Here is a 22,507-nt window from a genome sequence, read left to right as displayed (position 1 = left end):
GGGGTCTGTATCTACTGTAATCCCTGTAATGTACCTCTGTACCCGGGGCCTGTATCTACTGTAATCCCTGTAATGTTCCTCTGTACCCGGGGTCTGTATCTGCTGTAATCCCTGTAATGTTCCTCTGTACCCGGGGTCTGTGTCTACTGTAATCCCTGTAATGTTCCTCTGTACCCGGGGTCTGTATCTACTGTAATCCCTGTAATGTTCCTCTGTACCCTGGGCCTGTATCTACTGTAATCCCTGTAATGCTCCTCTGTACCCGGGGCCTGTATCTACTGTAATCCCTGTAATGTTCCTCTGTACCCGGGGTCTGTATCTACTGTAATCCCTGTAATGCTCCTCTGTACCCGGGGCCTGTATCTACTGTAATCCCTGTAATGTTCCTCTGTACCCGGGGCCTGTATCTACTGTAAACCCTGTAATGCTCCTCTGTACCCTGGGCCTGTATCTACTGTAATCCCTGTAATGCTCCTCTGTACCCGGGGCCTGTATCTACTGTAATCCCTGTAATGTTCCTCTGTACCCGGGGTCTGTATTTACTGTAATCCCTGTAATGTACCTCTGTACCCGGGGCCTGTATCTACTGTAATCCCTGTAATGTTCCTCTGTACCCGGGGTCTGTATCTGCTGTAATCCCTGTAATGTTCCTCTGTACCCGGGGTCTGTGTCTACTGTAATCCCTGTAATGTTCCTCTGTACCCGGGGTCTGTGTCTACTGTAATCCCTGTAATGTTCCTCTGTACCCGGGGTCTGTATCTACTGTAATCCCTGCAATGTTCCTCTGTACCCGGGGTCTGTATCTACTGTAATCCCTGTAATGTTCCTCTGTACCCGGGGCCTGTATCTACTGTAATCCCTGTAATGTTCCTTTTTTCCCCGGGATCTGTATCTACTGTAATCCCTGTAATGCTCCTCTGTACCCGGGGTCTGTATCTACTGTAATCCCTGTAATGTTCCTCTGTACCCGGGGCCTGTATCTACTGTAATCCCTGTAATGCTCCTCTGTACCCGGGGCCTGTATCTGCTGTAATCCCTGTAATGTACCTCTGTACCCGGGGCCTGTATCTACTGTAATCCCTGTAATGTTCCTCTGTACCCGGGGTCTGTATCTACTGTAATCCCTGTAATGCTCCTCTGTACCCGGGGCCTGTATCTACTGTAATGCTCCTCTGTACCCGGGGTCTGTATCTACTGTAATCCCCGTAATGTTCCTCTGTACCCGGGGTCTGTATCTACTGTAATCCCTGTAATGTTCCTCTGTACCCGGGGTCTGTATCTACTGTAATCCCTGTAATGTTCCTCTGTACCCAGGGCCTGTATCTACTGTAATCCCTGTAATGTTCCTTTTTTCCCCAGGATCTGTATCTACTGTAATCCCTGTAATGCTCCTCTGTACCCGGGGCCTGTATCTACTGTAATGCTCCTCTGTACCCGGGGCCTGTATCTACTGTAATCCCTGTAATGCTCCTCTGTACCCGGGGTCTGTATCTACTGTAATCCCTGTAATGTTCCTCTGTACCCGGGGCCTGTATCTACTGTAATCCCTGTAATGCTCCTCTGTACCCGGGGCCTGTATCTGCTGTAATCCCTGTAATGTACCTCTGTACCCGGGGCCTGTATCTACTGTAATCCCTGTAATGTTCCTCTGTACCCGGGGTCTGTATCTACTGTAATCCCTGTAATGCTCCTCTGTACCCGGGGCCTGTATCTACTGTAATGCTCCTCTGTACCCGGGGCCTGTATCTACTGTAATCCCTGTAATGCTCCTCTGTACCCGGGGTCTGTATCTACTGTAATCCCTGTAATGCTCCTCTGTACCCGGGGTCTGTATCTACTGTAATCCCTGTAATGTTCCTCTGTATCTGGGGCCTGTATCTACTGTAATCCCTGTAATGTACCTCTGCACCCGTGGCCTGTATCTGCTGTAATCCCTGTAATGTACCTCTGTACCCGGGGCCTGTATCTACTGTAATCCCTGTAATGTTCCTCTGTACCCGGGGTCTGTATCTACTGTAATCCCTGTAATGTTCCTCTGTACCCGGGGTCTGTATCTACTGTAATCCCTGTAATGCTCCTCTGTACCCGGGGCCTGTATCTACTGTAATGCTCCTCTGTACCCGGGGCCTGTATCTACTGTAATCCCTGTAATGCTCCTCTGTACCCGGGGTCTGTATCTACTGTAATCCCTGTAATGTTCCTCTGTACCCGGGGCCTGTATCTACTGTAATCCCTGTAATGTACCTCTGTACCCGGGGCCTGTATCTGCTGTAATCCCTGTAATGTTTCTCTGTACCCGGGGTCTGTATCTACTGTAATCCCTGTAATGTACCTCTGTACCCGGGGCCTGTATCTGCTGTAATCCCTGTAATGTACCTCTGTACCCTGGGCCTGTATCTACTGTAATGTACCTCTGTACCCGGGGCCTGTATCTGCTGTAATCCCTGTAATGTTCCTCTGTACCCGGGGCCTGTATCTACTGTAATCCCTGTAATGTACCTCTGTACCCGGGGCCTGTATCTGCTGTAATCCCTGTAATGTTTCTCTGTACCCGGGGTCTGTATCTACTGTAATCCCTGTAATGTACCTCTGTACCCGGGGCCTGTATCTGCTGTAATCCCTGTAATGTACCTCTGTACCCTGGGCCTGTATCTACTGTAATGCTCCTCTGTACCCGGGGCCTGTATCTGCTGTAATCCCTGTAATGCTCCTCTGTACCCGGGGCCTGTATCTACTGTAATGCTCCTCTGTACCCGGGGCCTGTATCTACTGTAATCCCTGTAATGCTCCTCTGTACCCGGGGTCTGTATCTACTGTAATCCCTGTAATGCTCCTCTGTACCCGGGGTCTGTATCTACTGTAATCCCTGTAATGTTCCTCTGTATCTGGGGCCTGTATCTACTGTAATCCCTGTAATGTACCTCTGCACCCGTGGCCTGTATCTGCTGTAATCCCTGTAATGTACCTCTGTACCCGGGGCCTGTATCTACTGTAATCCCTGTAATGTTCCTCTGTACCCGGGGTCTGTATCTACTGTAATCCCTGTAATGTTCCTCTGTACCCGGGGTCTGTATCTACTGTAATCCCTGTAATGCTCCTCTGTACCCGGGGCCTGTATCTACTGTAATGCTCCTCTGTACCCGGGGCCTGTATCTACTGTAATCCCTGTAATGCTCCTCTGTACCCGGGGTCTGTATCTACTGTAATCCCTGTAATGTTCCTCTGTACCCGGGGCCTGTATCTACTGTAATCCCTGTAATGTACCTCTGTACCCGGGGCCTGTATCTGCTGTAATCCCTGTAATGTTTCTCTGTACCCGGGGTCTGTATCTACTGTAATCCCTGTAATGTACCTCTGTACCCGGGGCCTGTATCTGCTGTAATCCCTGTAATGTACCTCTGTACCCTGGGCCTGTATCTACTGTAATGTACCTCTGTACCCGGGGCCTGTATCTGCTGTAATCCCTGTAATGTTCCTCTGTACCCGGGGCCTGTATCTACTGTAATCCCTGTAATGTACCTCTGTACCCGGGGCCTGTATCTGCTGTAATCCCTGTAATGTTTCTCTGTACCCGGGGTCTGTATCTACTGTAATCCCTGTAATGTACCTCTGTACCCGGGGCCTGTATCTGCTGTAATCCCTGTAATGTACCTCTGTACCCTGGGCCTGTATCTACTGTAATGCTCCTCTGTACCCGGGGCCTGTATCTGCTGTAATCCCTGTAATGTTTCTCTGTACCCGGGGTCTGTATCTACTGTAATCCCTGTAATGTACCTCTACCCGGGGTCTGTATCTACTGTAATCCCTGTAATGTACCTCTGTACCCGGGGTCTGTATCTACTGTAATCCCTGTAATGTACCTCTACCCGGGGTCTGTATCTACTGTAATCCCTGTAATGTACCTCTGTACCCGGGGCCTGGATCTACTGTAATCCCCGTAATGTAAACTGTTTTTTGCTCTGAGACCGCGATCCTCCGGTGATTCCATTCAGCAGGTTAAAATTGTCATCTCCCTTTTCGTGGCGATCCACAGGATTGGGCTTTTTCCCTGGAATCTGGGAATCCGGCCTTGCTTAATGTAGATTCCTTTTTTCAGGCTTTAGGATTATTATATGATGAACCTAATTCTGTGGATCAATCGGAGAAGACCTTGTTGGCCCTGTCTCAGGGTCAAGAGGCGGCAGAATTGTTTTGTCAGAAATTTAGAAAATGGTCTGTGTTGACTAAATGGAATGATGATGCTTTGGCGGCAATTTTCAGAAAGGGTCTTTCTGAATCCGTTAAAGATGTTATGGTGGGGTTTCCCACGCCTTCCGGTCTGAGTGATTTTATGTCTCTGGCCATTCAGATTGATCGGCGTTTGCGGGAGCGTAGAACTGTGCGCGCTGTGGCGTCGTCCTCAGAGCCAATTCCTGAGCCAATGCAGTGTGATAGGATTTTGTCTAGAACGGAACTACAAGGATTCAGACGTCAGAATAGGTTGTGTTATTATTGTGGCGATGCTTCTCATGTCATTTCAGTCTGCCCTAAGCGGACAAAGCGGATCGCTAGTTCATTTACCATCAGTACTGTACAACCTAAATTTCTGTTATCGGTGTCCTTGATCTGCTCATTGTCATCATTTTCTGTCATGGCGTTTGTGGATTCAGGTGCCACCTTGAACTTAATGGATTTTGAGTTTGCCAGGCGTTGTGGTTTTCCCTTGCAGCCTTTGCAAAACCCTATTCCTTTAAGGGGGATTGATGCTACACCTTTGGCTAAAAATAAGCCCCAGTTTTGGACACAGGTGACCATGCACATGGCGCCAGCCCATCAGGAAGATTGTCGATTTCTGGTGTTGCATAATTTGCATGATGTTATCGTGCTGGGTTTTCCGTGGTTGCAGGCACATAATCCTGTTTTGGATTGGAAATCTATGTCTGTGACTAGTTGGGGGTGTCAGGGGGTTCATAATGATGTTCCTTTGATGTCAATCTCCTCTTCTTCCTCTTCTGAAATTCCATAGTTTTTGTCTGATTTTCAGGATGTATTCGATGAGCCCAAGTCCAGTTCCCTTCCACCGCACAGGGACTGTGATTGTGCGATTGACTTGATTCCAGGCTGTAAGTTTCCTAAGGGCCGACTTTTCAACCTGTCTGTGCCTGAACATACCGCCATGCGGAGTTATGTTAAGGAGTCTTTGGAGAAAGGGCATATTCGGCCATCTTCTTCACCGTTGGGAGCAGGTTTTTTTTTTTGTTGCTAAGAAGGATGGCTCCTTGAGACTTTGTATTGATTATCGCCTCTTGAATAAGATCACGGTCAAGTTTCAATACCCTTTACCTTTGCTTTCCGATTTGTTTGCTAGGATTAAGGGGGCTAGTTGGTTTACGAAGATTGACCTTCGGGGGGCATATAATCTTGTTCGTAATAAACAGGCTGATGAATGGAAAACTGTGTTTAATACGCCTGAAGGCCATTTTGAATACCTTGTGATGCCATTCGGGCTCACTAACGCTCCATCTTTTTTCAATCCTTCATGCATGATATCTTCCGGACTTATATTGATAAATTCTTGATTGTATATTTGGACGATATTTAGATTTTTTCCGATGATTGGAAGTCTCATGTGGAACAGGTCAGGATGGTATTTCAGATCCTTTGTGACAATGCTTTGTTTGTGAAGGGGTCTAAGTGTCTCTTTGGGGTGCAGAAGGTTTCTTTTTTGGGCTTTATTTTTTCTCCCTCATCTATGGAGATGGATCCGGTTAAGGTTCCGGCCATTCATGATTGGATTCAAGTTACATCCGTGAAGAGCCTTCAGAAGTTTTTGGGTTTTGCAAATTTTTATCGCCGTTTCATTGCTAACTTCTCCAGCGTGGTTAAACCCTTGACTGATTTGACGAAAAAAGGCGCTGATGTGGCGAATTGGTCCTCTGCGGCTGTCTCTGCCTTTCAGGAGCTTAAACGCCGATTTACTTCTTCTCCGGTGTTGCGCCAACCAGATGTTTCTCTTCCGTTTCAGGTTGAGATTGATGCTTCTGAGATTGGGGCAGGGGCCGTTTTGTCTCAGAGGGATTCTGTTGGTTCTTTGATGAGGCCTTGTGCCTTCTTCTCCCGCAAGTTTTCGCCTGCTGAACGCAATTATGATGTCGGCAATCGGGAGTTGTTGGCTATGAAGTGGGCGTTTGAGGAGTGACGACATTGGCTTGAGGGAGCTAAGCACCGTATTGTGGTCCTGACCGATCATAAGAATTTGATTTACCTCGAGTCTGCCAAACGGCTGAGTCCTAGACAGGCTCGATGGTCCTTGTTTTTTTCCCGTTTTGATTTCGTGGTTTCGTATCTTCCGGGTTCTAAGAATATTAAGGCTGATGCCCTTTCTAGGAGATTCTTGCCTGATTCCCCTGAGGCCCTTGAACCGGTCGGCATTCTGAAAGAAGGGGTGGTCCTTTCTGCCATTTCCCCTGATTTACGGCGGGTTCTTCAGGAATTTCAGTTTGATAGACCTGACCGCTGTCCTGTGGGGAAATTGTTTGTTCCTGACAGATGGACTAGTAGAGTGATTTCTGAGGTTCACTGTTCTGTGTTGGCTGGTCATCCTGGTATTTTTGGTACCAGAGATTTGGTTGGTAGGTCCTTTTGGTGGCCTTCATTGTCACGTGATGTGCGTTCTTTTGTGCAGTCCTGTGGGACTTGTGCGCGGGCCAAGCCTTGTTGTTCCCGTGCTAGTGGGTTACTTTTGCCATTGCCGGTCCCTGAGAGGCCCTGGACGCATATTTCTATGGATTTTATTTCTGATCTTCCGGTTTCCCAGAGGATGTCGGTTATTTGGGTTGTTTGTGACCGGTTTTCTAAGATGGTTCATTTGGTGCCTTTGCCTAAATTGCCTTCCTCTTCAGAGTTGGTTCCGTTGTTTTTTCAGCATGTGGTTCGTTTGCATGGTATTCCGGAGAATATTGTGTCCGACAGAGGTTCCCAGTTTGTTTCTAGGTTTTGGCGGGCCTTTTGTGCTAGGCTGGGCATTGATTTGTCTATTTCTTCTGCATTTCATCCTCCGACAAATGGCCAGACCGAGCGAACTAATCAGACTTTGGAGACTTATTTGAGATGCTTTGTGTCTGCCGATCAGGATGATTGGGTGGCCTTTTTGCCATTGGCCGAGTTTGCCCTTAATAATCGGGCTAGTTCGGCTACTTTGGTTTCGCCTTTTTTATGTAATTTTGGTTTTCATCCTCGTTTTTCTTCTGGGCAGGTTGAGCCTTCTGACTGTCCTGGTGTGGATTCTGTGGTTGACAGGTTGCAGCAGATTTGGGCTCATGTGGTGGACAATTTGGTGTTGTCTCAGGAGGAGGCTCAACGTTTTGCTAACCGTCGTCGGTGTGTTGGTTCCCGGCTTCGGGTTGGGGATTTGGTTTGGTTGTCTTCCCGTCATGTTCCTATGAAGGTCTCTTCCCCTAAGTTTAAGCCTCGGTTTATTGGTCCTTATAGGATTTCTGAGATTATTAATCCGGTGTCTTTTCGATTGGCGCTTCCGGCTTCTTTTGCTATCCATAATGTCTTCTATAGATCTTTATTGCGGAAATATGTGGTGCCCGTTGTTCCCTCTGTTGATCCTCCGGCTCCTGTGTTGGTTGATGGGGAGTTGGAATATGTGGTTGAGAAGATTTTGGATTCTCATTTTTCGAGGCGGAGGCTTCAGTACCTTGTCAAATGGAAGGGTTATGGCCAGGAGGATAATTCTTGGGTTTTTGCTTCTGATGTCCATGCTGCTGATTTGGTTCATGCTTTTCATCTGGCTCGTCCTGATCGGCCTGGGGGCTCTGGTGAGGGTTCGGTGACCCCTCCTCAAGGGGGGGGGGTACTGTTGTGAATTCTGCTTTTGGGCTCCCTCCGGTGGTTGTAGGTGGTAATGCAGTTGCCCCTGAGTTGCAGTCCTGGACAGGTGTTTCTGCTGATTGCAGTTCTGACTGGGGTATTTAGGCGTGCAGGATTCATTAGTCCTTGTCAGTTGTCAATTGTTCTTGGGAGGTGTAGGACCTCTGCCTGGTTCCTCCTGCCTTTCTGCCAAGTCGGCAGGGATGGGTGTCTGGTTTTTTTTTTCCTGTGGCACACATGTTGTGTGCTTCACAATTCAGTGCTATTCTTTGTGTTTTCTTGTCCAGCTCAGATTGTGTCAGTATTTTCTCAGTCTTGCTGGATTCTCTGGATACATTCCATGTCTTTAGTTAGATTGTGGAACTTTTTGTATTATCTGCTGTGGATATTTCTCTAGTCACCTTCCACGACGGCATATGGAGGTTGCCTCTTTGCCCTAATGGGGAACAGGAAATGGAGAGGTTAAAAGGCCCTCCCACCTCCCTCTCACCAGTGTCTTTTCCTGTTCCCCATGGGACAGGAGAGGTTTACTTCATATGCAGTGGTGGCCGGTGACTGCTGCATCTTACAAGCGTCGGCTTGTGTGTAACCGGGCAGCATGGGGTCGTATCTTACCTCCCCTCCTATGCTGCTCCCGTCGCGCCGCGCTGCGGTGTCCTCGGGACCTGTGCCTAGCCTTCCCGCGCCCCCGTGAGGGCAAAGCAGGCTAGTGTTTCTGACCGGAGTCCTCCTGGAGCTCTCCGGTCTCCTTCCCCTCCACACACGCTGCTGGCAACCCGGAAGTGATCGCGCGCGTCACTTCCGGTCCTTTCTGCGCTCCCTGGAGGCACTTCCGCCGGCGGTGTCTCGTGCAGGACGGCGTCCTCCACGCTGGACTATGGAGGGGAAGAGGTGATCGCTGGGGGCAGGTGCATTCCACCGTGTATAAAACCTGCCAGAAAACGTCGCAGGTAAGACTGTTCCTGTCATGGAGAGCGGTACCTGCCCTGCGCTTGCAGAGCCCAGCGCTGCCCCTGCCACAGTAAGTGCCGCAGGGACAGGGGTCCTTAGGTAGTAACTTTGGGGTATCCTTGGTCACTCTCTCTCTCCCCTCTCATTGCAGGGAGAAAGGTCTACCCCCAAAACTACTGTTAAAAAGAAGTGTGCCATCTGTACCATTAAGCTGCCACCTTCATGGGAGAAAAAACTCTGCAGGACCTGTACTGACAAAGTTGTCAGGGCAGAGCAACCTTCTTTACTAGAGGAAATCCGATCCCTGGTCAAGCAAGAGGTGCAATCCTCCCTAGCAGCCTTTACCCCTCCACCCCCTCCGCCACCCCCTCCGCACTCTCCAGCCAAAAAAAGGAAGATCCAGGAAGAGGATTCTGAATCTGAGTCAGACCTCTCTTATGCCTCATCCTCAGGTCGTCAGGAGGAATCTGCATCCTCTATTACATCTGAGGCCAGAAAATATCTCTTTTCTTCTGACTGGATTGAGGACTTAGTAGCCGCAGTACGCAGTACTATGGGGCTGGAGGAGGAACCAGAACCCCAGTCCATACAGGACCAGATGTTTGGTGGCATAACTAAGGGTAAACGGGTGGGGTTTCCAATCCACCAGAATATTTCCGATATGATTGACCAAGAGTGGGAATTACCTGAAAAGCGCCTCAGTACTCCATCCGAGATGAAGCGTAGATTCCCCTTAGAAGGCGAAATGACCAAATGGGATGTCCCTAAAGTTGACTCTCAGGTGGCAAGAGTGGCTAAAAGAACGGCTCTTCCATTTGAGGACTCGTCACAATTAAAGGATCCGATGGACAGGAAGATAGAGAGTCTATTAAAGAAATCATGGGAGACCTCCTCGGTAGCCCTCAAAGCTAATATCGCATCAACATGCGTGGCTAGAGCTCTATTCCGCTGGATAGGTGAACTGGAGTCTCACATATCCCAGGGCACTTCAAGAGCTGAGTTGTTAGACTCCCTTCCTAGTCTCCTTAGAGCCACGGGTTTCCTAGCAGATTCTTCCATGGAAACGATCAGAATTGCTGCAAGGTCGTTAGTACAGACTAACTCGGCCAGAAGGGCGCTGTGGTTAAAAATGTGGTCTGGTGATATCACCTCCAAAGCCAAGTTATGCGCCATACCATTTAAAGGTAACTACGTCTTCGGGCCTTCTCTTGATGACATCTTGGAGAAAGCAACCGATAAAAAGAAAGCCCTCCCAGAACAAAAAACTCCCAAAAAGAAGTTTTTTCGTCCCTTTCAGTCCCAAACCTCTCAGAGAGGGAAAGGCAAGTCCGGGAGGTGGAGTTACCCGAAGGGAGGGGGGAGAAACATCCTCATCCCTCAGCAACAGCAGCAGCAGTCTCAACAGGAGAAACGGTGACTTCAATCCAGTGGGGGGGAGACTTTCAAATTTTTACTCCCAGTGGCAAAACATCACCTCTTGCCCCTGGATCCTCAATATCATCAAAGAAGGTCTCCTAATAGAATTCATTTCCTCCCCCCCACGGGGTCTAAAAGTCACCTCCCTACCCTCCCTGAAAGATCAGTCAAAATTGGCGTCCGGTCTCAGAGCCCTAAAGATGTCAGGTGCGATATCCCAGATACCGGAATCGGAGAGGGATCACGGCCACTACTCTCGCTTATTCCTGGTTCCCAAGCCATCGGGCGAGTCCCGGGTCATTATAAATCTAAAGAATCTCAATCGGCATATAAAGTACCGAAGATTCAAGATGGAATCAGTGAAGAATGCCATCCCCTTGATAGGTCCACACTACTTCATGGCCACTCTCGATCTGAAAGATGCCTACTTTCACATCCCTATTCACCAAAGACATCGCCAATACCTCAAATTCGCTGTACAGAGAGGGCGTCTGATAGAGCACTATCAATTCAACGTCCTCCCATTTGGAATTTCCTCGGCTCCAAGAGTATTTTCCAAAATAATGGGGGAGGTAGTCTCCTTTATCCGGAAGCAAGGCGTCTGTATAGTACCGTACCTAGACGACCTTCTGATAATAGCTCCTTCCAAACAGGCCCTGGAGTCCCATGTATCCAAGACTCTCGAAATCCTGACATCTCTTGGATGGGTGCCGAATCTGGAAAAATCTCACCTACGACCCTCCAAATGCAGGAAATTCCTGGGAGTTCTCCTGGACTCGGCAAAACAAATGTCCTTCCTCCCAGTGGAACACCGTCAAACCCTTTTATCAAAGGTCAAAACGTTCAGGGACACCAGATCCCCTACAGTCAGAGTAGGCATGTCTCTTGTGGGCTCGATGACAGCCTGCATTCAATCGGTACCATGGGCCCAAGCCCATTCCAGAATTCTTCAGGCACATATCTTGCAGAATTGGGACGGTCATCCCAATTCTTTAAACAAGAGGTTGTACACACCAGGTCGTGTCAAGGCCTCCCGGGCTTGGTGGATGTCCCCAAAAAATCTACAAAAAGGGGTCAGCTGGACGCAAGTCCCACTGACCACAGTAACAACGGACGCCAGCCAGAGAGGCTGGGGGGCCATGATAAATCACACCCCTTTCCAAGGTCTCTGGGACCAGTCAACAAGCAAGAAATCTTCCAACTACAGAGAGCTAAAAGCTGTAGAAGAAGCCCTACTAGTAGGAGGTCATCTGATCAAGGGACATCACGTTCGGATATATTCGGACAATGTGACCACGGTGGCCCACATCAGACATCAGGGCAGTTCAAAAAACAATTCCCTGAAGAATATATCTGCCCGGATATGCTCCTGGGCAGAAAGACATCTCTTATCTCTGACAGCGGTTCACCTGAAAGGCTCGTCCAACATTCAGGCAGACTATCTAAGTCGCCAAGACATACATCCGGGGGAATGGTGCCTGAGCAACCGAAGCTTCGAGATGCTGGTGAACAAATGGGGTCTCCCAGAAATCGACCTCTTTGCATCCAGCCGAAATGCGAAAGTCGAAGCATTCTTCTCTCTGAACCCCAGGGACGGCTCCAAAGGAGTGGATGCACTGGTCCAGAAGTGGAATTTCCGACTGGCTTATGCGTTTCCACCAATCCCAATACTGGCGAAAGTCTTACAGAAAGTGCGAGAAGAACAAACGCCTACCATATTGGTAGCTCCACTGTGGCCCAAGAGGAGTTGGTACAACCTGATAGTGGACCTTCAGGTGGATGGGCCGCTCCACTTTCCGATAGAAGAAGACCTTCTTTCTCAAGGACCAATCCATCTCCTAGATGCCCACAAGTGGAATCTGGCGGCATGGCTACTGAAGCCCAAATATTAAGAGCCAGAGGACTATCAGAAGCAGTGGTTTCCACACTTCAAAAATCTAGGAAACCTGTAACCATTGCAATATATAATAAAATCTGGAAGAAATTCTCATCCTTCTGTCTTCCTGAGGTGCCGGATCCCTTCAACCCGAATATTTCAAAAATTCTAGACTTTTTGCAAAAGGGCTTAGAAATAGGCCTCAGGCCTAGCACCTTAAAAGTCCAGGTGTCCGCCCTCAGTTCAATATTTGATCAGGATCTGGCAAATCATCGCTGGATCAAGAGATTCATGATATCAGCTTCCAGAATGAACCCTAAGAAGCAAATAACAGTACCACTGTGGGATCTCAACCTAGTATTACAGGGGCTCACAGGTCCCCCCTTCGAACCATTATCCTCCTGCTCCCAGAAAAACCTAATCTACAAAACAATTTTTCTAGTGGCTATTACATCAGCAAGGAGGGTGGGAGAATTACAAGCTCTCTCAATAAGAGAACCATACCTAACCATTCGAGATGACTCTATAGTACTGCGCCTAGACCCTTCCTTTCTTCCAAAGGTCGTATCGGACTTCCACCGCTCCCAGGAAATTATTCTACCTTCTTTTTGCCAAAATCCTGCAAATTCCAAAGAAGAGAGATTCCATATGCTGGATGTCAGGCGCACTGTATTGTTTTACTTAGAACAAACCAGTTCTTACAGAATTGACCACAACCTATTTATCCATCCATCAGGACAAAATAAGGGAAAAAAGGTAGCCAAAAGTACTATTGCCAACTGGATAAAGAAAGCAATAGCGGAAGCATACCTTGCTCAAGACAAAACTCCTCCAGTGGGAATCAAGGCTCATTCGACTAGATCAACCTCAGTCTCCTGGGCAGAAAGAGCAGGTGCATCAGCGGAGCAAATCTGCAGGGCAGCCACATGGTCTTCATTGCATACTTTCTCCAGGCATTACAGATTGGATGTAATGCCCAACAAGGATTTAGCCTTCGGCCGGAAAGTACTCCAGGCCGTTGTCCCTCCCTAGCGCCAATCAGTTGGTATTCCTCCATATGCCGTCGTGGAAGGTGACTAGAGAAAATAGAATTATTCTTACCGTTAATTCGGTTTCTAGGAACCTTCCACGACGGCGCTAGTTCCCTCCCTATACTCCTGGATTTAAATCTGGGATTCAAGGTAAACCGGTGCTATGGTTTTCAGTTATAAGTCACTGGTGAGAGGGAGGTGGGAGGGCCTTTTAACCTCTCCATTTCCTGTTCCCCATTAGGGCAAAGAGGCAACCTCCATATGCCGTCGTGGAAGGTTCCTAGAAACCGAATTAACGGTAAGAATAATTCTATTTTTTGGAAGGGTTTTAATACTGACCGCCTAGTAATCTGTCCTATCCTTTCCTATTTAGCTAGAGTGGCCTCTTTTGCTAAATCCTGTTTTCTACCTGCGTGTGTCTATTCTTCTCCTCAGTCATTATTTGTGGGGGGCTGCCTATCCTTTGGGGGTCTGCTCTGAGGCAAGGTAGCATTCCTATTTCCATCTATAGGGGTATTTAGTCCTCCGGCTGTGTCGAGGTGTCTAGGGTATGTTAGGTACACCCCACGGCTACTTCTAGTTGCGGTGTTAGTTCAGGATTTGCGGTCAGTACAGGTTCCACCAACTCCAGAGAAAGTTTCATGCGGCTCCAAGGTCACCAGATCATAACACTAAAGTCCCTGGAGATCCATGACTTGTTCATCTTGATGAAAGTTAGGCGGTCTACACTTTCAGGTGACAACCGCCTGCGCTTATCCGTCAGGACACCAGCAGCAGCACTGAAGACACGTTCTGAGAGAACGCTGGCTGCCGGGCACGATAAAACCTTCATGGCGTGTGAGGCGAGCTCAGGCCATTCATCCATTTTGGAAGACCAAAATGTGAAAGGGTCAAAACCCTCCCTGATGGTATTGATAATCAGTTCTAGATACTCCTGCACCATCCTCTCCATTCATTCACCACATGTAAGACTTGTACTTTGCTGCGCTGGTGCACGAGTTGGTCTAAAAAATGTGTCAAAGGACACAGAAATTGCTTCTTCCACTGCTGCTGCTAATGTTTTGGCGTTGATGAATTGACGTGCCAGAGGTTGTAAGTCTAGAGCTGCGATGCGAACTGTGTGCTTCACTGCTGTGTTGGGGAAAAGCTCTCCTAAGGTTGTGTAAAAGCGTGTTTCATTACTCCAGCTTTCGACAGTCCCTTTTCTAGGGCGGGAGTCATCTGGCAAAATTTGGTTTTATAACGTGGATGTAATGAAGTAGCAACCCAGTAGTCAGCATTATTCCTAATCATTACTATATGGGGATCATGTTGCAGATAGTGCAGCTAGAAGGCACTCATGTGTCAGACTCTACCAAGAGGTCTAAGCGCATGCCGTGTTGGTGACTGGGTACAATAAAGGTCGTTTCCTCCGTCCCGCCAACCACGAACAACAGAGAGGGGAGGATTATCCTCTTCATCCGACAGTTGCTCGCCCATCACCTCAACCTCCTCCATTTGTTCCTCGGATCTTGCACTTTCGATAAGTTTGTCTGTTATCACCAGCCTCCCTCGTTCGCAGTAATCCACCCTCCCTTGGCACCCGCTTGTGTGACGACAGTCTTGAAATTAGAGACAATGTTATACCTTCCGCATCCTCCTCTTCTTGTGGGACCACCATCTCCTCCTGCAGGCTATTCAAAGTCTGCTCCAGCATGTAAATGACCGGAGTAGTGATGCTGATGACGGTGGCGTCAGCGCTAAACATCTTAGTAGCCATTTCAAAACTGTGCAGAAGGGTGCAGAGGTCCTTAATCTGTGCCCACACTCTAAAAGTGATATGCGCCAACTCCATACTGTGTTGGCCCAGGTTATACGACATGACATACTGCGTTGGGGCTCGTTGCTGCTGCCACAGTCGCTGCAACATGTGCTGAGTGGAATTCCACCATGTTGGCATATCGACCTGTTAACTCGCATAGAAAAAGACCTCTGTATCGATGCAAGTAGATGAGTAGAGGTGTGCGAACAGCGGAAATGAGCACACCGCTTACGTTCTTTCTGGAGCAGGTCTCCCAGACCAGGGTGAGAAAATGATGTACCACCAGGTTGAGGACGTGAGCAATACAAGGCACGTGTGTGAGCTTGCCTCATCGTAGGGCTACCACCAGGTTCGCACTGTTATCGGACATGGCCTTCCTTGGATGCAGATTCAGCGGAGACAGCCATTGATCAAACTCAGCCTGGAGAGCTGTCCACAACTCTTCAGCTGCATGACTATGATCTTCAAGGCATATCAATTTTAACACTGATTGCGGTGAGCCCTGGCTACACAATACGGAGGTGATGGGGGGGGGGGGTGTTTGCTATGCACTGTTTGAATACGTCTCATTAAGGCAGATGTTGAGGGCGCAGGTGGAGGCCCTAGAGGAGGCAGAAGCAGTGGAAGAAGTGTTAAATGTAGATGTTTGCCTTGGGGATTCCAGGACTTGTGGAGCAGCGCCTGTCCCCACAGCCACCAGAGTCACCCAGTGCCCAGTCAGCGAGATGTACGCCCTTGGCCATGCTTACTCGTCCAAGTGTCTGTGGTGAAATGCACCCTGGGAGACAGAGATTTTGTCAAGGAGCGGGTGGTCTGCTACATGCTGGTGTAGTGCAGGTACAGCGTTCTTACAAAAGTAATGGCGACTGGGTAAATGGTATTGGGGAACTGCGACGGCCATCAACTTTTGGAAACCGTCTGTATCCACCAGGCGGAAAGGCAGCATTTCAGTGGCCAACAGATTGGAGGTGGAGTTCAACCCCTTAGCTTTGTCACTCGTAGGAGGAATCAATCTTTCCTGTGACCACAACTGTGGAACCGTGGGCTGGCTGCAGTGCTGCGATAGGGCAGAGTACGGTGAACCGGACAAACTGCTGGACCGTCAGAGAGGTGCAGGCAGAGATGTTACTGTGGATTGAGAAACTTGTGGTGTAATCGTTCTCTGAGATCGGACAAAAACCGCAAGCATGTCCGCTTTTCCGTTACAGCTGACGGTGGCCTCTGTCAGCGTGATTCGATCGGGTAAAGAGCCCGAGGTTCTGCAGTCAAAGACCTGCGTCTCAATAGTTGGCACGGTAACAGAGGAGGAGGAAGAAGCAGCAGATGCGATTGATGGGGTGGCTGATGGTGGTTGATGTCAGCTGGTCCGTATTTTTGCGCAGTGAGATTCCCACACTAAAGCATGTTGATTGCGCATGTGAAGGTTCGTACATGTAGTAGTCAAATGATTTGAAGTTTTTACCTCGACTCAGTGTTTGTTTTTTGTTTTTTTTACAAAGATGCCAGATTACGTGAGGTGGCTCATTTTTTGCAGAGTCAAAAAAAGGCCCAGGCTAGGCAACCCTTGCCACCCTTGCGAGCTGCAGACCCGCGGACGCTGCTGGTCAGAGGCACAGTTGTGGCTGAGGATGCTTCGTTGCTTCGTTCGTCGTGGCTGCATCACTACGTGTCTGCGATGGATGGCACAATGTAACCTCCCTGTCTTCCTCCTCAGATGACCCACTCAGCTGTGTGCCTCTATAGTCACACCAACTGGGATCTAACACCTCATCATCATCCTCTGTGTTATCACTTTCCTCGCCATTGGAGTCCCTCTCCTCCCCTTCTTGCCCTGACAGTACAGTACAGTCCGTGAGCCTCAGATATCTGAGGAGTCTCATCAGGATCACCCCCCCCCCCCTCAGGGGTTAACGTCTGATGACGAGGGTCAGGATGTTGTTTGGGCCGTACTTCTTCCTGGATCCAAGCTAAAAGAATTCATCGGTGCAGATTTCCTCCTCTTGACTCTGTGAAGCTTTTGAGTACACTTCTGATGAACATGGAATAGAATGTGTGAAAAGCTCTTCATACTCACCCATCTGTAGTTCCGTACGGTCAGTTGAACGTTTGAATAATTGGGACATGGGGGAAGCAAGGGAAATTTGGGTGCCACATCTGTGAACTGTACTGGGTGTGATAACAAAGAAAGAAGAAAAAGAAAGCCGCACAGCCTGTGATAGATGTCTGCTAAATAGGTCTTAATACTGGACGATCCAGAAAGATCGGGAGGTGCTCGCGTTGAACAAAGGAAAAAACCATATAGCAGTAATGGAGCAAAAAGCGGCAACACTCACCGAACCTGTGATGCAAGCTTGTCTTTATTAAAGCATATGTGGACACATCTTCACGGCACGGGGGAGTACACAAGGAAAGAGGTGAGCAGGATAGGGACGACGGCCGTTTCACACCAACACCGGCGCTTCTACGGGTCCATGCCCGTAGGCAAGAAGAGGAGGAGAGTGACTCCAATGGCGAGGAAAGTGATAACACAGAGGATGATGATGAGGTGTTAGATCCCAGTTGGTGTGACTATAGAGGCACACAGCTGAGTGGGTCATCTGAGGAGGAAGACAAGGAGGTTACGTTGTGCCGTCCATCGCAGACACGTAGTGATGCAGCCTCTTTACCCGATCGAATCACGCTGACAGAGGCCACCGTCAGCTGTAATGGAAAAGCGGACATGCTTGCGGTTTTTGTCCGATCTCAGAGAACGATTACACCACAAGTTTCTCAATCCACAGTAACATCTCTGCCTGCACCTCTCTGACGGTCCAGCAGTTTGTCCGGTTCACCGTACTCTGCCCTATCGCAGCACTGCAGCCAGCCCACGGTTCCACAGTTGTGGTCACAGGAAAGATTGATTCCTCCTACGAGTGACAAAGCTAAGAGGTTGAACTCCACCTCCAATCTGTTGGCCACTGAAATGCTGCCTTTCCGCCTGGTGGATACAGACGGTTTCCAAAAGTTGATGGCCGTCGCAGTCCCCCAATACCATTTACCCAGTCGCCATTACCCAGTCGCCCTCTCCTCCTCTTCCTCCACCTCAACATCACACCCAGTACAGCAGTAATGGAGCAAAAAGCGGCAACACTCACCGAACCTGTGATGCAAGCTTGTCTTTATTAAAGCATATGTGGACACATCTTCACGGCACGGGGGAGTACACCAGGAAAGAGGTGAGCAGGATAGAGACGACTGCCGTTTCACGCCAACACCGGCGCTTCTACGGGTCCATGCCTACGGGATGCCTACGGATGCGACGTGTGGCAATGCAAGTCAATGGAGAAAAAACGCATCCTGCAAGCACTTTTGCAGGATGTGTTTTTTTCTCCAAAACGACGCATTGCGACGGAGGCCAAACAACGCTAGTGTGAAAGTAGCCTAACACACTAGATGCTACAAACTCTTTTTAAAATCTGGTGCCCTACTGTATGACGTTAGGAACACAAGGATTTGTTTGTGTAATTTATTTTCAGGGCAAGTTCACACGGCGTTTTTGTTCCCATTTTTTTTTTTTCTGCAGTAAAACCGGATCTTCTTTGCAGGAAAGAAGCTGCGTCAAAAACAAAGGGTTAGGTGCGTTTTTGTTGCGGTTTTTTTTGTTTCATTTTTTTTCTCTTTGTCCATGCTAATGTCCTTGGATTTTCAGCAGCAAAAACGCAGCAAATAATGATACCTGCGTTTTTTGCTGCGTTTTTTTCAACACCCATTCAAGTCAGTGGGTGAAAAAGGCAGCAAAAACGCTGAAAATGGTGACGTGCTCTATGTCCAAAATACGCAGCAAAGCACAAAATACTGATCAAACAGAAAACCAGTGTGTGTGCATGAGATTCCTGAAATCTCACAGGCTTTGCTGGTACTGTAAAAAGCAGCTGAAAATTAGCATTAAAAAAAAACGCAGCAAAAACGCCGTGTGTGAACTGACCCTAAATGTGCGTTAGGTCTGCAGACGGTTTCATGTCACCACAGCACTAAATGACAAGGTGGGATACAGCGGCTGGTTCACACTTAGCTAGCGGTATAATATTAAGTAGAAGGTTATACTCGTGTATGGAGCACAAGAGAAGCCGTGCATAACACACTTGTAGGACATGTGCCCTGCTGGCTTTGTCTGTGGACCTCAGTAATGGCCAAAGGAAAGTGCTGGAAGGTAAATTTACAGCCACACTGGACACTAGATAGCTACACTATCTGACTGACATACAACCGCCTAACTAGCTAAAATCTTGCTGCTTGCAATGCCAGCGTCAGGAGCAGCCTCAATGCACAGTGTCAAAATGGCCCTAAAACAAGAAGTCCTTGCTGCCGGCTTTCCTGCTCTGCATCGTAGTGTCGCGCCTGAATGCTGCAGAGCAGAAAGCTGCGCCGTAGAGGGGCTGACCCTGATGGCCGTTGTTTCATCTGGGCGGAAGCCCTAAGGGCGCACTTGGTGAATAATGCCGATAATCTGTAGGAGCTGGATTTGTGGTGTCTTTCACAGAGGACGCAGTGTGTGTGTCTTGGAAACACGTTGCTGTTTTTGAGACATTGTGGATCTATCTTTTTAGGCCAAAAAGTGTTTTCAATAAGTCTGAAATTTTATGACGCTGGATTTTTCTTACACGGTGTCTTTTACGCACTGAAGGGAAAACTATAGATCCAGGGTGTGAACTTGATGATTTTTTCCCATAAATGTCTGTGTGTGAGATCCCCTGGAGGATCCTGAGCTGCTGCGGCCCCTCACTGGTGGACGGCATTCATGCTTTTTTTTGTCTCGCAGGGCTCATTGTGTGAGGGGCTCCTACCCCCCGGAGCTGCTCTCTGCTTGGGACACGTTTGCTGAAGAGAAGGGGACCGAGAACGAGCGGCCTGGTAAGAGCCTTTAGGACTGACCCCTCAGAGCAGACGGGTGCAGCAGCTTGCTCCATTATTTAGCGTCCGTACATCTTGGTCTTCTCTTTGCTTGTCCTTCTCTCCAATGATACTGGACATGGTGTGTGGGGGCCTGTGATGGACCTGCCCTGTTCTACTCCAGCTCCTGTTCCAGTGTCCTGGCCTCATCTGTTGCGGCAGGAGATGAACATGATGTCCACAGTACAGTGGGATGTAGGAACATGTAATACTGCAGTCTGGGGTCACATGCGGGATCTACAGACACACCATGGCAGACGGGGTGTGAGGAAACCTCTGCAAGGAGTGATAGGAAATGCCCTAGAACAGCGGCCCCCAGCTGGTGCAGGACTACAACTACCAGGGTGTCCTGAGGGTTTGGGCTTTGTTGCTTTGCAATGGTTGGATGGTCTGTAGCACCTCTTCCTGTACTTAGCCATTTTGCATCTGCCTGCAGACTTGTTTGGAGCGGAGCAGCTCTTCATGATTCTCGAGTTTGAGTTTGGTGGCGACGATTTAGAGCGGATGAGTTCCAAGGTAAGTTGGGACATGGGATCTCATGCAGATGACTGTCCTGGAAGTTTCCCCTAAGTCACTTTGTGACTTTTCTTTCATTGCATTGACCACTTATGTGTTTTTTTCCCTTCACAGCTGCCATCTGTGGTGGCCTCCCGTAGTATCCTCCACCAGGTGACTGCAGCCTTGGCTGTGGCTGAAGAGGAGCTGAGATTTGAGCACAGGTACCGGTCCTCCATTAATCTTTCATGTCCTCTGATGATCCATGACATACAGTGGGTACAGAAAGTATTCAGACACCTTTAAATATCTCTGTTTCATTGCAGCCATTTGGTAAATTCAATAAAGTTCATTTTTTTCCTCAATAATGTCCACTCTGCACCCCATCTTGTCTTAAAATAACAGAAATGTAGACATTTTTGCAAATTTAACAACAAAGAAAAACTGAAATATCAGATGGTCATAAGTCTTCAGCCCCTTTGCTCAGACCCTCATATGTAAGTCCCATGCTGTCCACTTCCTTTTGATCCTCCTTGAGATGGTTCTACTCCTTCATTGGAGTCCAGCTGTGTGTAATTACACTGATAGGACTTGATTTGGAAAGGCGCACACCTGTCTATATAAGACCTCATAGCTCACAGTGCATGTCAGACCAAAGGAGAATCATGAGGCCAAAGGATCTGGCCAAGGAGCTCAGAGACAGAATTGTGGCAAGGCACAGATCTGGCCAAGGTTACAACACAATTTCTGCAGGACTCAAGGTTCCTAAGAGCACAGAGGCCTCCATAGTCCTTAAATGGAAGAAGTTTGGGACCATCAGAAGTCTTCCTAGACCTGTCCGTCCAGCCAAACTGAGCAATCGTGGGAGAAGAGTCTTGGTGAGAGAGGTGAAGAAGATCCCCAAGATCACTGTGGCTGAGCTCCAGAGATGCAGTAGGGAGATGGGAGAACGTTCCACAAAGTCAACTATCACAGCAGCCTCCACCAGTCGGGCCTGTCAGGAAAATATGAATATGTCTATATTCTATGTACACTCCCAGAGCCTCCTCTATTACATTTGTGCCGTGTACACAGGAAGCCCCTGTGTAGACACATGTCTGCCGCCCCCTCTTCCCCCCTCCCTCCACCTAGATGAGCTGGTGTAATTGTAGACCTGGCTATGACCGGCTCAAGCCTGAAGTAAAGACTTGGAGCACATGTTCCATTGTCTATTCAAACTCAAATATAATCATGCAGAGTTATCATAGAGGCAGGAAACTTAAGGTATTGTCACACAGTGCCATTTTAATCGCTACGACGGTACGATTCGTGACGTTCTAGCGATATCGTTACGATATCGCAGTGTCTGACACGCAGCAGCGATCAGGGATCCTGCTGAGAATCGTACGTCGTAGCAGATCGTATGGAACTTTCTTTCGTCGCTTGATCACCCGCTGTCATCGCTGGATCGTTGTGTGTGACAGCGATCCAGCGATGTGTTCGCTTGTAACCAGGGTAAACATCGGGTAACTAAGCGCAGGGCCGCGCTTAGTAACCCGATGTTTACCCTGGTTACCAGCGTAAACGTAAAAAAAACAAACAGTACATACTCACATTCCGGTGTCTGTCCTCCGGCGTCTCAGCTTCTCTGCACTGTGAGCGCCGGCCAGCCGGAAAGCGAGCACAGCGGTGATGTCTGACGTCACCGCTCTGCTTTCCGGCTATGGCGCTTACACAGTGCAGAGAAGCAGAACGCCGGGGGACAGACACCGGAATGTAAGTATGCACTGTTTGTTTTTTTTACGTTTACGCTGGTAACCAGGGTAAACATCGGGTTACTAAGTGCGGCCCTGCGCTTAGTTACCCGATGTTTACCCTGGTTACTCGGGAACTTCGGCATCGCTCCAGCGCCGTGATTGCAACGTGTGACCGCAGTCTACGACGCTGGAGCGATAATCATACGACGCTGCGACGTCACGAATCGTGCCGTCGTAGCGATCAAAATTGCACTGTGAGACAGTACCCTTATATTTTGGCGTTTTCGGGCTCATGTGCCCATCAGGAATTGAGAAAATGGCTCCTGCCATCCAATAGCCCACAAGAAGTTATTGTTTGGTATCAGTAGAAAGATAAATTCGCAAGAGAAAACGTGATCCATCTGTCATCTCGCTG

At 48.7% G+C, this 22,507-nt stretch overlaps 1 protein-coding gene across 3 annotated transcripts in view; it reads left to right on the top strand.

Annotated features, from left to right (window-relative positions):
* HASPIN (histone H3 associated protein kinase) overlaps positions 1-22,507 on the top strand; it is a 126,882-nt gene that overhangs the window by 80,940 nt on the left and 23,435 nt on the right. For all 3 annotated transcript variants that reach the window (XR_013216632.1, XR_013216631.1, XM_077267715.1), the window contains exons 11-13: positions 19,731-19,822; positions 20,298-20,377; positions 20,492-20,580. Coding sequence is in view for 1 of the 3 variants with exons in the window: in XM_077267715.1 (XP_077123830.1) it covers positions 19,731-19,822; positions 20,298-20,377; positions 20,492-20,580 (261 nt within the window). In the remaining 2 variants the exon portion in view is untranslated. The remainder of the gene's footprint in view (positions 1-19,730; positions 19,823-20,297; positions 20,378-20,491; positions 20,581-22,507) is intronic.

Source organism: Ranitomeya variabilis, chromosome 6 (assembly GCF_051348905.1).
Source record: "Ranitomeya variabilis isolate aRanVar5 chromosome 6, aRanVar5.hap1, whole genome shotgun sequence".
In the NCBI taxonomy this organism is placed as follows: Eukaryota; Metazoa; Chordata; class Amphibia; order Anura; family Dendrobatidae; genus Ranitomeya; species Ranitomeya variabilis.
Note: the sequence above shows the minus strand (reverse complement) of the source record. Positions and strands in the feature narration are given on the sequence as shown.